The sequence below is a fragment of the Syngnathus scovelli genome, chromosome 11 (assembly GCF_024217435.2).
Source record: "Syngnathus scovelli strain Florida chromosome 11, RoL_Ssco_1.2, whole genome shotgun sequence".
In the NCBI taxonomy this organism is placed as follows: Eukaryota; Metazoa; Chordata; class Actinopteri; order Syngnathiformes; family Syngnathidae; genus Syngnathus; species Syngnathus scovelli.
In genome coordinates, this window is record NC_090857.1 from 4597377 (window position 1) to 4615042 (window position 17666).

Here is a 17666-nt window from a genome sequence, read left to right on the forward strand (position 1 = left end):
TTCTTCCCCCCTCATCTATATTTATATGACGGAGCGGCACTAATTTTGCTCAGTAAATCAGTGTGCACATTTCATTGTGACCTCCAGCTTGACACTGAATTAAACAATATCAGGTCCTGAGAAGGCTGCTTTAACAAGCCTTAAATTCCTCCGTCCAATCCATCAGCCGAGAGCTTTCTGACACACGCAGCCAAGAGCATGAAATAAGGCAATTATTGAACCCTTCAGTCCATTTCTACGGCTTGGCTGGCAAGTACGAGGGAAGCTCAAATGAGCCCTACACACCTCTCCGATTTTGAGTTTTCAGATGGCTCTTCTACAGGGGTGACGGAAAATAAGACGGGAGAAAGAAATGATCACTAAAATAGGACTCTTTCCTTCCTGCACGTGTGGATTGTTGGTGTGTCACGTGTAGGGGAAATAAATGGCGGCTGCAAGTAGCGGTGGAGCTTTCTGGAGTGGTCTTGAATTATTCCAGAGAGCAGAAAGTCAAAAGTTCAGTGTGACGCTAAGGGTTCCTCTCTGGTGCGTGCACAAAAACAACTTATTTGGCATTTTCCATGCAGATAGTACTCAAAGCAGTTTCCTCTTCGATTGAACTGACAGATAATCCATCATGGAGTCAGCGCCGCTGTCAGGAGGAAGTCTCCGTCAACTCTCCATCAAGTCCACCAAGGGCACTCACTTTGCTCAAGTCTGCCTTGGGAGTTGGATTGGAAAATTGCAAGAGGGAGTTGCTAGGAGCTTGTGAGTGTCACTCAAAAGTAAAAGAAGAAGCTCAAACTTCTATTATTGTCTAACCGAAATGTAGACTGGATGTTTGTTCAGAGGAGGTTTGAGTGAAATCAAGTCCAGCTATTTTGCACTTTTGCGTATTAAGCACGAGAGTGTCTCCGTTGAAGATATTCATGCAAACTTGAATTAGCAACTGAGCATTGTGTCTGGAACCATTTTGATTTTATTTCCACTAAAAATTGATAAAACATTGAATTTGTAATTGTGTTCCAAATGGACAAACTGCCACAAATAAAATAGTACAGACTTCATTGAATATTTTTTTTTCCCACCCATATACTGTTCTCAAAAAAATATATATGCTGTTTGTATGTTCACATACAACATGGCGCAGATTTAGAACATTGTTGAATAAGTGAAGAACAAATCCTCAAATATTACCTGACGTACAAAAATTCACAGCACTCGAGTTTTATATACTTGTTGTGAGCGACAGAGATAAGGCATTATTAGATGATGGGAACAAAAAGAATCAAGAATGATTTAGCGTTGGCAGTTAGCGTTGTCTTTGCTAAAGTCAAGCGGCATGAAATTATGGCAGTGCGATAGGCCACCTCTGAGCCCTCTCAAAGATAAGGTGACTTATTATTCAAGGCTTGGCAATGCATCTTCATAAAAAGCACAAATCTAATCAAATGCCTATAAAAGGGTGACAGCGTGACAAAAGGAGAGCAACACAAAAAACGGAATGGTAAAAGTGTTTGGGCTCGGTCTAATCTGTGGTTGTAATCTTCGCCGTGTGTTGATACCGAAATATTCAGCCACACTTAAAGTAGCAAACAGAGAGGTGCTAACAGGCAACATCGGCACATGAGGGAGGAAAAACGATTGGCTCAATAGCTGACGATCTGTAGTGCTAATGACAGCTGTACTTAAAAAAAAAAAAATTTAAAGACCTTCTGGCCTGAGGTCAGCTCTGCGACCGGAACGGAACGCACGAGGATACTAAGGCCACCTGGAGGTTGCTGCGGAAGATAAATGGCACTCTTCTACTTCTTGATGGCGGCCACTGCTTTCTTGGCGGCGTCGTCCAGATTGTCCGCGGCCGTGATGGGCAGGCCGCTCTCGCTCAGGATCCTCTTGGCCTCGGTCACGTTGGTCCCTAAAAAGCACAGCGAGAAAATAAATCAATTTCCATGTCAATGAAAATTGCCCAAGGCCTTCAGAATAGTGGCATCGAGAACATATTTTTTTGTACAGGAAAAATGGCTTCCAGAGGCAGCCGCTAAACACAATGGAGGACTCGGCGCAAATGACAGCTGGGTCAAGTGTAGTTTCTTTGTCTGCAAACACTGCAGTTGTTTGTTTGCATGTGCTCCGCTGGCTGCAAGATGAACAGAGGAGAGCAGATGCTGGCTGACATGGTGGCCCTGGACCCTCGTACGCCGACACACACAAATAGAATCCACACGCATGCACACATGAGCCAGCAAGTCTCGACCGGCTGCCTCTGAGCGCTGCTCAGCACTCTATGAAAGGAAACACAAAGCTGACAAGGCTGTCACAACACGGGGGCGGAGGGGTGCCGCTGTGGATGGAAGGACATGGCGAGCCAGCCAGGAAGCCCGTGGAGCATCGCCAAATGAGATAGGGGGCCAAACAGCACAAAGGTTCAATAAAGCAAAACCAGCTCTGATGCTCTCACGCTGAGACCTTCATGTAGCACAATGACCCCCCCCCCCCCACTAAAAAAAAAAAAAAAAAAAGCCTTTTTGCATATTGACGCTCTTTTGCAAGATATTTACATAAAATCCACTACGTCCGCTTTCACATGATGTAACCAAAGTCGTGTGTGTGTGTGTTGTGTGTCTTTGTTTGTGAGTACTTGCGGGGCCCCGGCAGCCTGATCAATAGAGCTTTTGTCAAGAATTGCATTAGCCGTGCCACTTAACGCCTAATATTTCATCTCTTTTGTCCAGCCAGATAATGAGTAATTCCAAACACTGTGCACTGCAAACAATCAATTCTACAGTGTAATTAATTAGGATAAAAGCAGGAAGAGGCCTTCCTCGAGGAAACAAAACAGGAAGATGGGGTGACAATGAATATTTTTGCATCCACATAGGAAAGCGGCAGATGCGAGTTAGAATTCAAAAGATTGATTTACGAATTTCTATGGGATTGCCTTAATATCACCACAAGGAAGATTATCTTTCATTAAAACCAATTTGCCACAACAACTACAGACAAACAAGTACGTCATATATGGCCCAGGCAAATCCATTATTCATGACATACTGCATTTATTATAGACAAATGTCTACTGCGAGTGCCTACAGTGGTGAGATAAAGTAAATCAACACGACGTTGCTCGTCCCGCATCCCATAAATATTTATGAAGTGTGGACTGTGTATGACACTGTTTGGTTACTGCCGCATCTGTGTGCGAACAGAGAACACGATTATTTGGCGTTTTTGCGAACGTGTGTTTGAGTTCGGACGGCTGACAGCAGCGGAATTGAACTGGCTGAGCGTGTGTGGAGTCTTTCTGAGAGTGTGACTTCATAGATGGCTGCGTGTTCACCTGTGGCCACTAGGTGCTGCTGGAGACCGACTCTCCTTTTGCGGCAGGCCGCACAATCATAGGACAGAAAAAAATGGATGAGCTCTCTTTTCTCATTGTCTGCATATTCTCGCATGACTAGTCAAAACTGGAATCTCAAGTTTTTCCTGAACCCACGTATTCGGTTGCCTAACTTTTTAGAACTTTCCAAGCTACCGAATGTTTCCAAGCCCGCTCAACTTAAGGTCTTTAAATGCAGCCAGAGAGGTTTCACTACACCATCTTGTAACTTCACAAGAGATTTCTGGCACGTCTGCGCTGTATTTAGCATTTTAATTGCGAGAATGTCACTTGAATGCGTGAGTTAATTAGAGGCGGCGTATTTCAATGGGATAACAAGGTTTGGGGCTGTGCCAAAGATGGTGTAAAGATGGAAGCTCCTAATTGTGTGGCACATTGTGCTTTAAAAAGATGAAATTACAAAAGACTCTCAAGTGATGAAGAGAAAATCACGTCTACTCGAAGAGGAGTGGTGCTGGAACTGAACAGTAATTTAAAAGTGTTGAGCACGTTTCAGTTTATTCTGTGCTGGACATGTTTGAGCACGAACTGAGGTTGAGGGTTTAGTTCCAAGCTTTGGCAAATGTTCCTCTTTCATCGCTTGCTGTAAATGAAACTAATTTGTTATTATCTGTTTTCATTCAAATAATGTTTTTGCCCCCGAATAGTTAAAGGCACAGCTGAATGCCGTGAATATGAAAAGCTTTTGTCCCCAGATTAAATTTCAGTGAACTGAAAAGACTTCCGAACAAACAGTAGCCTTATTTGAAAAGTATTGATATGTCATGACAGAAGGACTAATGGCTTTGGACAATATAAAAATATTGAAATATAAAAAAATACATGATTAAAGTAATCAAGGACAGTCACAACTACGATTACTGATATTTCATTTTTGTGTCACTATAAACAAAAGCGTTTCAAAGACTCGATTTAAGGTGAACCCATCAAGGTTGAACGGTCTGATCCGTGATGCTTGTTGACCTTCGGATGCTGATCATTTAAAATGAATTTTCTCATAGGAAATTAAAAACTCGAATCTGTCCGATAGCGTATCGCTGTACTATTAGTGAGCTTTACTTTCATCACCCGATGTCGTCATACTTGTTGAGACTGTTAATCCTCTTAATTATCAGTGGCAAGCAGCAGAAGTTTTCTCTTTGCATCCGAAAATATTTGAAATGTGCTCCTCCTATTAGCATCCCGCGAGTGAAACATCAAATGTGCTCATCAGAATGCACCCTCGATACTTGTGATACCTCGTTTTCCTTTTGATGTGCTGCCAGTCATTAACATGGCCAATATTGTTTGGACTTTTGTTGAGGACATAAACACTGTCAAGCCAGGAAGTTTATAACTAAAATATTATGCAGAATGGCAATATCATGGATTAATGTTTATTTTAAATGTGTAAACCAATGTGAGTAGATTGAAGTGCTGAATCAAACAACGCTAGTAGCCGACGTGATGGAATCGATTTAAACTCATAAAAAAGACCTCTAACTTAAAATATATAATAAAAAAAACTTAAAAAAAGACAAATGACGCCAAATCACTTTTGAAGGAGAACGCTCTTTTGTTGTTTGACAGGCAGTTAAGGGACAAAGGAGGAAATTAATAGGCCGGGACCACAGCTAAGCTTTTACCTTTGTTGCTGAGCCCTAAGGGCTATTTTAAGTTTCTTTTTTTTCTTCAAAGCACGGCTGGCCCAAGAGGGCGGCGAAGTCAAATCTACCGGAGCACGTGTGTGTGTGCATATGTAAATTCTCAGACTTATAAATGATCAAAGGAGGTTCAGTGAGACGCCGGCGTCCTACATAAACACCTCATGCATCTCGACTCAGCCCTTCTTCTCCTTCGCAACTCTTGGGCCAACGCGATCAAGCCAAGCCATTTTCTAAAAGAGCTTTCCCAATTAAAAGTGTGCCAGTTAATCCATTCTGATCCCGTTGAAGAGTGCTGGCCTGTGCCCACCGCCCCGCAGCAAGCCAGCCTAGCAAGCTGAGCTGATTGATTCCAAACCAATCTTCTCCACAAGGCTGAAAACGGAGATGTAATGACTATAGTGTGAATAAGGGCCCAAGTCAAACAAGCATGGCTGGGACCTCCACAGGCAGCGACCTTCTGGACTTGGTGAGTCATCTTAGATAATAGGGCTTGGGAGTTGTGTGCTGCAGGCTCAACTTACTGCATTTGCCACTGGAGAGCTTAACACCCTCGTAATTGTGTTTGGAGTCATAGCAGTGTGTTTAAAAAGTGAAGAAAGCCCCAAAAACCCGAGCTGTTGTGTTTATTTTATTACACGGAGCAGCCATGCGAAAACTGCACTGCAGTAATTAATTCACAGCCGCCATCGAGAAATGGTTTTCATATCCCGATCTCTCGGTTTGCTTCCGAGAGCGACTATTGCCGACCGGGTTCTCGAGCGCGCGCAAGTCGAAAAGGTGATCTTATCAGTGCTGTTCTGGACTCTTATTCTGGCCAAGCTTAATGACGGCTACGGCACAATGTGACACGTTTGAGAAATGCACTGCTGCTCGTGTAGGGACACCGGGCTGCAATGAAGATGAATAATCTCATAAGAGGAGTTTCAAAATCAAGGTGAGAAGGTGCGGTGTTATTCGTTTCTGAACACTGATAGAAAGGTACATTAGGTGGTTTTTTACACTATGTTCCCGACAGCAGGTCAGATTTTTCTTTTAAAATGTCTAAAAATTGACCACAGCAGATATGGTGGAGAAGAATCTTTGTTGGCCACAGCACCGTGAGTGGTGATGGGCCCGGTGCTTAGGAGAAGTTTGCCTACCTTCAAGCCTGACCACCAGAGGCACCTTGAGTTCCAGCTCTCGACAGGCCTTGGTGATACCGTTGGCAATAATCGCGCAGTTGACGATCCCACCAAAGATGTTGACCAGGATGGCCTCAACCTGAGATATAAAAAAAGTATTCAGAGAACGACAAAAAAAGCAGCAGATGACGTATTGAACAAACAAAAGAAGCCCAGCGCACATGTTTGTGTTTCTAAATGTCCGATTACACAAACGATCTCCGACTTGATAATTAGCCCGGCTCGCTGACTGGAAAAGTAGATGGAGAACACACAGGATTAATCCTCTCCGCTTGTTTATAATCACTGCTAATCTGGAAGTGCCGATTTGGACGAACAGCTTGTAAGTGTCTCTCACACGTGTGTGTGCGTGTGTGTGATGTGAATGTGTCTTCTTTCAGCATGTGGTAATGATGTTTACTGGGAGGCAAGATGAAGGACTTGGATATCTCAGAGAGTAACACTCGAGGCACTGTCCTTTACATGGCGTCCAAATGATCTCCTTGTAAACAGCACAGAGAGGAAACAGCATGGAGAGAAAATGGACAAATAACTACCTAACTACCTTTTGTATTCAAGTCTGACACCTCAGATGATGTTTTCTCCCCAATGTTGATAAGATCGGGTTTGAAAGTAAGCCTCAAATGCAGTGGAGCAGCGAAGGCGAGGGTTCAGGACAGGACACGATGAAGGGAGGGAGGGTGTTCAGTTCAGATGGAATAATGTTGCTCTGACGCAAAGCCAATATGAGGAAGGTCAGGGGAAAAGAAAAAAAAAAAAGTGATGTTTTCCTCAAAAGACCAGCCAGCAGTTTTGAGCCGCAGTGGTTGGACAAATTCGCTTGGCTCAGGCGTACGAAGGAAGGCTTGTTTGAGAATGTAGGCCAGATGCGGCGTGGCCCACAGAGATTTCGAAGACTGCCGTCCACAGGCTACAGGCTGAATACTTAAGTGCCAATATCACCACAGTTGCCATTTAATTTTACACGGCGAATGACTAAATATAATAGTTTGTATGTTGTGCACAATTAGCAGTAAAAATATTTAAAAGATAAAGAACTACCAAATGTATTGTTCTAACACAATACACAAAAGCAGCCTCCACTGGGGGGCAGCATAGATTCAGAAGCCTTTTTCATTCCCACCATCGGCAGGGCTCTGCTCTCTTGGTGTTTGCAAGCCATTTTTCAAGCCTGTCTCGTTTGGGAAGAACAATATGTCTTCCATTCATGCGTCTCCTATTGACATCCATGTTTATAAATGATACATAAGAAAAGATTTATGTTGCTTGGCACAGAGGTAAGTGCTGTTTATAACAATGTGTATGCGCACAGGACTTTTTGCAAAGTTGGTGTTTTCTTTTGACTTGTGGTAGCCCCATAAAGTGGCCCAGTCCGTGGGAGATAATTTTACTTGTCTGACGGGGCAAGTAAATGAAACTTTTAAAGTAAAATAGTAAGAAATGAATGTCATTGGAATGTATGACTCGGTTTTTGGTTAAGTTTGTGGTGTAGAATGTTGAAATGTGAAAATATAATGAAAAATATTTGGCAAATTTTCTCTTGAAAGTTATTATTATCTGGAGGTATTTACAATTAATTAGCTAAGAACACAGTGAGCTTGCCGCATGGGAAAAAAACATGTATTTTTTTTCATGAATAACTAAAATGTCCTTTCTTGAGGTACGTGTTACATATCGCAATAATATCGACATGGATATATTCAACAACCGTATCCGTGTTTTTCTAATATGGTGCAGCCCGAATTCAAAGCCAATCTTCCTGATGTGACAGCCACTCAAATCACAAGTTGTGCCCTGCTCTAGTTGTGTTCTCAAAATTCTCACCCCAAGATATGAAAAAGTGCCAATCTGTTTCAAACATCAGATTCGGGGAGCAATATGCCGGTGAGCATATTTGGGAGCGAGATTCTTTTTTTTCCCCCATCAAAGATCAGCACATGTGAAAAATCACATGCAACGCCCCACCTCGCTCTTTTTTAGGGCATTTTTTCAGGCAGTATTATACAGCACACGACGCCGCTCGCTACCTAGGTGCCATGTGAAATTATTCAAATTTTACTCGATAGGATCATCGCTGTTGGCATCCTGAAACCTGTCAAGGCATATTGAACTCAAAGAGACGACTACAAGTTAAACAAGTAAGCGCACCAGAAAACCATAATACCCAATCTAGATAATATAATTTGACCTTTGTAAAAAATAAAAAAATAAAACTTTTTGTGAAAGTCATCATATTATATCCACTAATAGAGAGGGGAAAAGTGTGAACTTCTTCCCTCAAGACGGAACCCGAGGAGGAAACGTCAGCATTGTGTTCCTTCTCATTCTGCTGGGCTCCTTTCAAGACTTGTGCAAGCGTTGCGGAATTATCAGTCAGATACACATTTTCATGCCCATAACCCTGTTAAGCACTCTTAATCTCTCCGCAGGAAAGGACGAAGCGAGAGCGTCGTGTTTCCTTTGTTACCAGAAAGCAGATCGGGTTGGAAAATGAGCGGGCTAGAGATGCCCGCGTGTCCCTTTGCGGCCTATTAGGAGGCCATTGTTGCGTCTTATCTTCAGCACGCAGCCTGCGAAGTCACCACGTGCTCCGGCAGGCCTTGTTTATTTGTTTTCCATCACCGTTTTATAACCTCCAGCCACAGGTTAACTCGCACAACTTCCAAATGAAGGCGGAGCTTATGCCTGGGATCAAACTTCTACCAAAAATGTCGAACGCAAAGTTCAACGTGATGGATGTGCAGGATATGGCAAAATATTTTTGGAACATTTCAAACACAATTGTGGTTTGGCTCAAGTTCACTGAACTAAGAATGAATTGCAGAAATGATCAAATTTAAATAAAATTGAAGTGATAAGATTTCTTGAATGAAATCAAGTGTAAACCTTCGTGCCTTTGAATCAGCGAAGGATATTAAAATGAATAATAAAGATACTCCTTTGACACGATCTTTATGGAGCATTCACCTTCTGGACATGAACTGTTACAAAGATGAAAAGCCCGTGCAAATCTCTTCATAGGACTGATTCAGAAAAAGGCGAGACCAAACAAACAAAGTCAGGCTGCATGAAAAGAGAGTGCAGCGCACTGAAAGCAAAAATAGATGGAGAAGAAAGAAGATGGAAAGAGGTGATGGGAAGCGGTGCAGTCCCTGACTTCTATTGAAGACGAAGACCGGTCCTGGCAAGGAGGGATAAGAAGGAAATAATTATCCGGCCTGCTGAAGCATGACGGGCTCCTCTCGGGTCTGGGGAGACAGACTGAGCATTATGTCAAAGATTGGCCATGTCACGAGCAAAGATACCTCTTGACAGACAGCGGCGGCTTAAGTTTCACGTGATGCTAGGAAAGCTAATGCAACCGGTGACGGACAATTGCCTTGAGAGAGGCCCGGCTTGCAATTTGGGGGACGCTAAGATCTTAAGCAGTCTTATTTTCCTTCATTATTGCGGCCATCTTTTGATATTGCAACTGCTACTTGAGCAATAGTAGCGACAATTGCCATAGTATTTTGCAAGCGCTATTGTTGCTTAGAGACATGGAGTAATTGAGAGGCGGCAAGCCTGAACTGAGGAGAGCGGGACTCCTGCGGGCAGCGGGAGGTCTGTCATGTCAGTGAGAGATGTCGCGCCGCTGCTCACCTCAGGCTATGAAGATGGCCCCACAACACACATGCACGCACACCGGGCAGACAATTGAAGTTGGGGTAGGACAGCCATTTTATTCATCTCCAGAGGGTGTCGTGTCACCGCTGACAGGTAGACATAAATATTCGTCAACCCTTTCACGGCGGGTTAATGGTTGTCCATCAGGCAGCCGTGAGACATGCGGGGGGCCGCACGGGCCCGGTGTAGACACATACAATACGGACACCTTCCGTGGAATGGCAAGGTCACTTATGGAGATTTAAAGAACTGGAAGGTGGCAGGTAAGGCAGATGAGAAAATTGCTTTAGAGAGCAAATAGTGAGGCTTTGTCGCTAGCCTGTGTGCTAAACCAAAACAAAAACATATACCGTATTTTACGGACTATAAGACGCACCGGACTATAGGGCGCACCTTCAATGAATGGCCCATTTTAAAATGTTGTCCTTATATAAGGCGCACCGGACTATAAGGCGCACCATTAATGCATCATGTCAGATTTTTAATCCAAATCATATCATTCTCCATTTGATCTTTTATATTTCAACTTCAGATGCAACAAATTACTTTATTATCATAAAAGAATGATCCATAGTCTTTTTGAGTCATGATTTATAGTCTTCAGCAGGCCACTTATGATTGATTTCATGACACAATGCTTTGGGACAGTTTAAATTTAGGAATTTGGTCCATATATAAGGCGCACTGGACTATAAGGCGCACTGTTGGTTTTTGAGAAAATTTTAGGTTTTTAGGTGCGCCTTATAGTCCGGAAAATACGGTACTTAGGTCAGGCTATGCTAAATCGAAAGCTGAATATTAAAAAGCCAACATTCTCTGCTTTGTTCCGAATGTTGCACGCCTGACCCAAATTAATTTATTGTAATGTATGCGCACAGAAGGTCAATTAACCAAATAATTTCAGTTGAGCTTGTAGCATGATCTCAGGAGCCAATGAGCCACTGAAAGGGCAGATGGGCGCACTTTGCAAGGCAAATGATTGCCCCGACTTTTGTCTTTGACACTCCCGCAGCATTTGCGTGTTGACTTGGAGGCGAGCCGCTCAAGTTTTACTAACTACGACTAATGGACAACTACATCTTAAATATTTTGAATTAAATTATATTTTATATATTGAGTAACATCGAGTCAAATTCAACAAATGATATGTGACAACAAGCTGAAACTGGCTTTGTTTCACAGGTATTGTAGTCATTTAATACCCTACTCCAATTTTCACCTTAAAATGGAAAAAGCAAATGCGGGACAGGAAAAAAAAAAAGTGTCAGGTGCTAGCTTTTGAAACTGGAGATAATAGCTGAGTGTTAAAGCCACATTTTGTTGTCAGTCACACGTACGTGGTGCAGAGAGGAAGGGAAGGTGAACCTGTAAAAATAAATTCAACTTAACTTAAACCAAGTCAAGAACTTTGGCTTCATCGGACTGTAAAATATAAATTTTGTAAAATCTTGGCAATATTCCAAAGAGTATGATCGGCACTAACACACCACAGATCATCACAAAATAAATAAATAAAACTTAACAGCCGAATAAAACATTTTGATTCCTCTCGGCGTCTATTATGGACTTCACACACCAACTCCAACATTAGCCACTTGAGCGCAATATTTTCATTTGGAATCATTCCATTCCTGACAATTGCGTGTACGGAACCCACAAGTGAGGAGAGGTAATTACTGTAGGCTTCATGCATCATGCTTTTCAATATTCCCAGCCATCTTCCAAATGTAAAAATATGCAAACCGCAGTATCGTAAAACAATGAATTATGCATTCACGCTTAACTTAGGACGATACGGTGGCAAACTTGAAACGAAAGGATGGCTGCGTAAATCTCGAATGTGAGTCCCTTCGCATTAACAGCATGAATCCATTCTTCAGCTTCTTTTAATAATTACGCAACCTTATTGTCACTTTCGCCAAAGACACCAGAAAAGATTGTGTCACGTGTGCTGCTTTCCTACATCGCAAAAGTTCCGTTTCCACTCCAGTGAATATCATTCACTCAGCTCTTCTTCCGCGGCATTAAAAAAAACAACATGCAACTCCGATTACAAAATGCGGCAAAACTATTCCATGACAGTTCAGGGCCTTACTAGTATTCCATGCTACAACGCCTTTCCAATTACCCGACTTCTGTTGAACGCACGCACGCCCGGAACGCATGCAAAGCACATCGCTCACATCTTTACGCTGTGCCTGCCAAAGTAGTAAAACTTCCATTAAATCCGTTTCACAGGCCATGAAGCCTGACTTCCTCCGTGTTCTCCATGGCGGCGGGTTCAGTGAGCCGTGAACCATACTCGGCTGCCCCCTCACGCCACCCACCTCTGCTCACGCTCTCTTTGAGTTCCTTAAGAATAAACAGCGAGGCTCCCATCTTAGCACTCTATCGAGCCGGTGCCCCGCATACGGGTCAACAACAGATGGCTCGGACTTGCCGTTTGTGTGTCAGTGACAGCGAATGGAAGTCTTCTCCTGCAAGATGAGCTCCAGTGATTACAGACTCAGACAGTTTTCTAATTATTCTGTCAACCATCAATCCTGTGGGCTGATGCGGGCCATCCTGTGCCCTGATGGACAATGTAATCACTGCAAGAGCCAGCATCTGACTCTCCCACTCGCCGCCATCATGCACTTGCTTTTCTTTCCGTTTTTCCTGCCTCCCGAATAGAACAGCTATCTTGAATCGCTGCGCTTATCTTTCTAGTCAGCTCTCACTTAGGCAGGATTTAAACCGCGAGTACCTCGTTGAAATTTAATTCCCATATCTGATCTTTTTGGGATGTTTGTTTACGTGTACAAGTGACACTACAAGAAAAAATTAAACAATGATAGATGACATAAACTATTAAATATTGTTTAACTTGCCTGGTAATAAGTGTAATCTCAGTATTTCACTTCCGCCTTTGGCAGTTATGTTCCTTGTTTAATGTTCGATACAACTCTATTAAAACATACGTATTTCGATAATATTTAATGGTCTATGCCTTCGCTGTAGTTTATATTTGGAGTTTTTCATTAGCGTCGACTGAGCACATCGTGTATTGATCAGCAATTGGTGCATTCGCTCTGGCTGCAGTCGCATTGGCAAATACCCGATATGCATCCGATTCCCCATTTACATTTCTAAGAAACGTGACGACAGGCTAACGATAACCAATTCCAGGTGTTTTGTGTATTTTTACTTTGTCATATGTCCGAATTGTGCCATTCAAGCCATATTTGGTCCCTTTTTATATTTGCTATTCTTGACAGCATTTGACATTTCCAGTGCTTCAGCTGATACAGTAAAAAGAATAATAAGACAAGCAAATGGAAAAAAAAAAAAAAAGGCGAGTGTGGGAGAAAAGAACAGCCACACGATGATTACACTGAGACTATGGGTATTAAAATAAGCTCTTAAATATGTATTCTGTTTTAATTGCATTAAAAATGATGTTTTTTTTCCAAATTGTCATGATTGAAGTCTAGTTTCCATTTTTTTCTCTCTATTAAGGTCAACCATACCACTGCTCGATAAGTTTTTTCATTTCCACATTGACACACCAAGCGTGCCACCCACACACAGCACCTCCAGTACAGAAACAACCTGCCAGACTCTCAAACTCTGCAGGAGTCCAGTAATTTAAACCTGCAATTTTATTCTAAAAAAAAAAAAAAGGGTGTTAGGCTAGAAAAGGCTTACAGAACATAATATTCTTCATCTGTGCCAATGTTCAGGTTATCCAGCAGAAATTTCACGACTATCTGCAGTCTCATCCGCCAGTAGCAGATACTGACTGAGATAACAAACTCGCTGAGGCGTTGTCGCATTGTCTCTCCTGTTTAGCGAACATGGCAGATTGCGCTCCCATCAGATTGTCACGTCAATCCAGACAGCGAACGAGGATCGCCTCGGCTGATACTGATTCTTTCTTCTGGCTGCCACTTATCAGAATGCAGACAAAGAAAATCATGTATGGATGAAGGAACTGTTTAGCAACATGATGCTCTACATAGAATTCAATATGGGATTTAAAATCTACATTGAGCTATATTAATTTCAGTCTCGCGTCTATGCTGTTTAAATTAACTTTAATCCAGTCCCTGAAAATAAAAACAACAAGGCAGAGGCATATTTCTTTGCAGATATCAGGCAGGCGATGTTGCAAGTGAGACTCATCATCTCTCCATTATCCTGGGTAATATAGACATAGGAGAATCACAAAAGAGGCTAGTATTGAATCACTCGTAGAAAATTCAATTACGCTGACAATAATCTCTTGCTGCACTATGCCTGGCATGTCTTACAAAGTAACACACGACATGGACAGAAGTTGAGGTCAGCGGGACATGGGGACTCGTTTCAAGTACTCAAATTATCATCTGTATTAAGTATACTCGGACAATCCTGTTTGGTTACAAGATGAGTCGACTAGTCACGATAACAAAGATGGCTGTTATTGACAATTTATTTTTTTCACCAAATTCAAGTCTTTGCCTTTCTACTGATATGGATTGATAGAAAATATAAACGTTATTTTTGTGGGAATGAATTACTCTCTCAGACTCTTAATCGAATGACTCATTAAGTTGAACTTTGACCACCTCAAACTCCAAAAATATTCATATATGTTTAAGACTTCGACATGTAAGTTGACAGGGTGCTCATATTTTCCTCGGCTAATTAATTTCCGGCAGCACTCACTTGTTCTCATGGCAATTAACTGAGGCCTAACCTCAAAAATTGACTTCAAAATATACTCAGCGCTAACAGCTCACGAAAACAAACAAGGTTTACAGTGTTAATGGATGACTGCGAGAATGTGAATGAACTCATCAAGCTGGTGTTTGAGTGGCTTCACATTATCTCAGTGTATGTGAAGAATCGAAGAGGCGCACGACTGCTGCAATGTGTTCCAGCACTTGACAAGAAAAACTTGTCTGTAGTATCACCCATTAGCAAATGCAAAACAGAACAGCGAAAAGAATCATGGCTGCTGTCGAAAAAACATGCAATATCTGGAGGTAAGTGTCTTGCCATATTGCAAAAACATCGACTACAGTGAATTAGAATTTGCTCACTTGGCATCCTTTTAGTCAGCAGTGAAATGGATGCAAATAGATGCAAGAACTTGCTTCATTGCAGTAACTGACAATCCAAGTCTGAATGTCAAACTGAGAATATTTGCAATCAAAAACCACCATCAGGAAACTGAAACTGCTGAGTATTTTTTTTTCATCCATCCATCCATCTTTTACAACGCTTGTCTCCACAGGGGTCGCGGGCGTGCTGGAGCCTATCCCAGCTGTCATCGGGTAGTAGGCGGGGCACACCCTGAACCGGTTGCCAGCCAATCGCAGGGCACACAGAGACGAGCGACCATCAGCACTCACACCTAGGGGCAATTTGGAGTGCTCAATCAGACCCACGCAGGCACAGGCAGAACATGCAAACTCCGACTGGGGGGGGGGGGGGGGGGGACCGGAGGTTGAATTGAACCCGCAACGTCTGAACTGTGAGGCGGACGTGCTAACCAGTTCTCCGCCGTGCTGCCCGGTATTTTTTTCCATTCTGGGAAATGAATCAATTTGCAATGATAGGCAGACTCATTTTGGACTGCATAAGTCCATACTCAGTCACAATCATCTCCCCGTGGATCTAAAGGCCCCAATGCGATGACGGCGTGGCTGACGGCTTTTTGTCCAAACAGTGCCGAAGCAGGTGCCGCAATGACAAAACACTCCTGGCAGCAATAAGAGAAAGAAAGAGTGCAGAGCTCAATTAGCCGTCGCTCCAATCCTAGATCCCGTATTGATTTCCCGCAGATAAGGAATGCCGGACAGGGGAACACTCAATCAAACGTGCCGTTGGGAATTGTCTGATGCTGTGAGAATCCACAGGGACAAATTGGACAAGGTGACAGGATGGCGGCAATGTATTAGCAGTCCGTCGTCTTTATACATACTCAAGAGTATGGCGAAGTAATACTGCTGTCTAATGATGATAAATAGAAAGTGATCTAACTGTTCGGAAACACGCGAGGCACTGTACTAACCCTTAAGCGATGGCGAAGGAGACAAGACGAGACAAAAGTTCTCCGAGGGCCAAATCAATCTGACAAGTCTCCAGTTCCCTTGCGCATTTCTAGACAATCCGCTCACTTCTTCAAATTAACCTTCAAAAGACAAATGTGGGCCCGAATGCGTGGCAACCTTATTAGTCCTTTTTCCACTTGTCCAGAAAATGAAGCTGGTTAAAGTAAAAGGAATTGACTTTATTTTATATACAGCAGTGATTGAAAAAAGGTATGAAAGTTCCAACTTTCAACTTAAAAGGTCACAAGGTCAGCGCTACCTCGCGTGAACCTGCAACATCTACTTTAGCATTGTGAATCCAAATGTAGCACATCTAAATGTTTCCTACAACAAACAAAAACCCCGAGCTGTCACAGGAGTAGCATTTTAATGCACTGTAAGCAAATCTGCTGGAAAAACATTGGATGAAGCAGAACTTCTCCCCCGTAATGGCTAACCAAGCCAATGGCTTTGTCACAATATAGTGTTGCTTAGAAGAAAAAAAAAGAAATGAATCACAAAGACAGCTCGCTCTCCTTTACGCGCACAAAGCCACAGACTTAACTGTCACGATGGCAGATTGTTGGCCGGACTAAATACGTGGCCCCTTCACGGCCAGGCCCATATTTGGACCTTGTCTAATATCGTACGCATTGGGAATGAACTCAATTATTGGTGGCAGGTTGCTTTCTTCCATTCTTGTTGGCTTGCATTGCTTATGTTTACAACACGGGGGACCGGGCACCTCCCACAGGCCGTGCGTTTCGGGCGCAGTGGTGATTTTTGCCTTTGAAAAAAGCCAGCTTGTGATGAAAGGTTGTGTGTTCCAAGACTTGGAATTTGTGTGGGCTCTGACGGATAATATGAACATACACACTCCCGCACGTGTGATTGGGGTATGTGTTTTCCATTGTAAGCTTTCTAATGGTATCATGACTCATCGGGTGAAGCGAGCTCTTATCAGTAGATAAAGTCACTGGCAAAGTCGGAATCTCGTAAAAGACCTAAAAATGGCTGCCCCATTTGTGATTTTTTTTAAAAAACATATTTTCCCCCGGAGTAAAAATTAAACAGAGAAAATCCATCTCGCCTTGCACATTTAATACATATTTTGACATCTGAGTTGGAATTTGTAAGCACACTTCATATAAACGGCATCTGAGTATCTGATGATGTTTGCCATCCTTCACAAATGTCATTATTTACTCAAGCCTATAACATTTCAGAAAACAGCCTTCAGCCCTGAAAACAAAATGGATCTTGAGTTGGACAAAACATCCATCTGTCACTTTCTTGACTGCAGCGGCACAAGGCAATAAAAGGCTTATTTGGTATTTTCCGTCTTCAAAAAGCATCTTGCCTACAGGTGACATCAAGTGCACATTCAGGTATTTGGCGCGCAAACATTCCTATATGAAGCAAGTCTGGAAAACAAATCCGTGTGCTGTAAGCACGCTAGAAGTCTAACTATAAAAACCTGACTCGTCTGTTGCTGACCCAAGATGGAAAAACCTGTTCCAGCATTACTTGACAGAATCAAACAAACAATATTTTCCACTGACAATACTTCTAAACATGTTTTCCCAGCAGGACAATTTTCTCAGCTTTTCCGCCTCTATTTTTTTTCCAGCATATAATAACGGTTAAGGCAATAAATGCTCCGATGGCAGTGTTTTGAAACAGAAAGGGGCTTTTGTCATCGCTGCTATTCAGTCAGGTCACTTGCTCTTCTCTC

The 17666-nt window shown here is 42.6% G+C and overlaps 1 protein-coding gene across 1 annotated transcript in view; it reads right to left on the minus strand.

Moving 5' to 3' along the window:
- Nucleotides 1–935: 935 nt before the first annotated feature.
- Nucleotides 936–17666, minus strand: part of suclg2 (succinate-CoA ligase GDP-forming subunit beta) — a 31235-nt gene continuing 14504 nt past the window's right edge. Inside the window, exons 10-11 of the mRNA XM_049733435.1 lie at nt 6165–6285; nt 936–1897 (exon numbers count right to left, since the gene is read on the minus strand). Of these exons, the coding sequence (XP_049589392.1) occupies nt 1785–1897; nt 6165–6285 (234 nt within the window). The 3' untranslated portion in view covers nt 936–1784. The remainder of the gene's footprint in view (nt 1898–6164; nt 6286–17666) is intronic.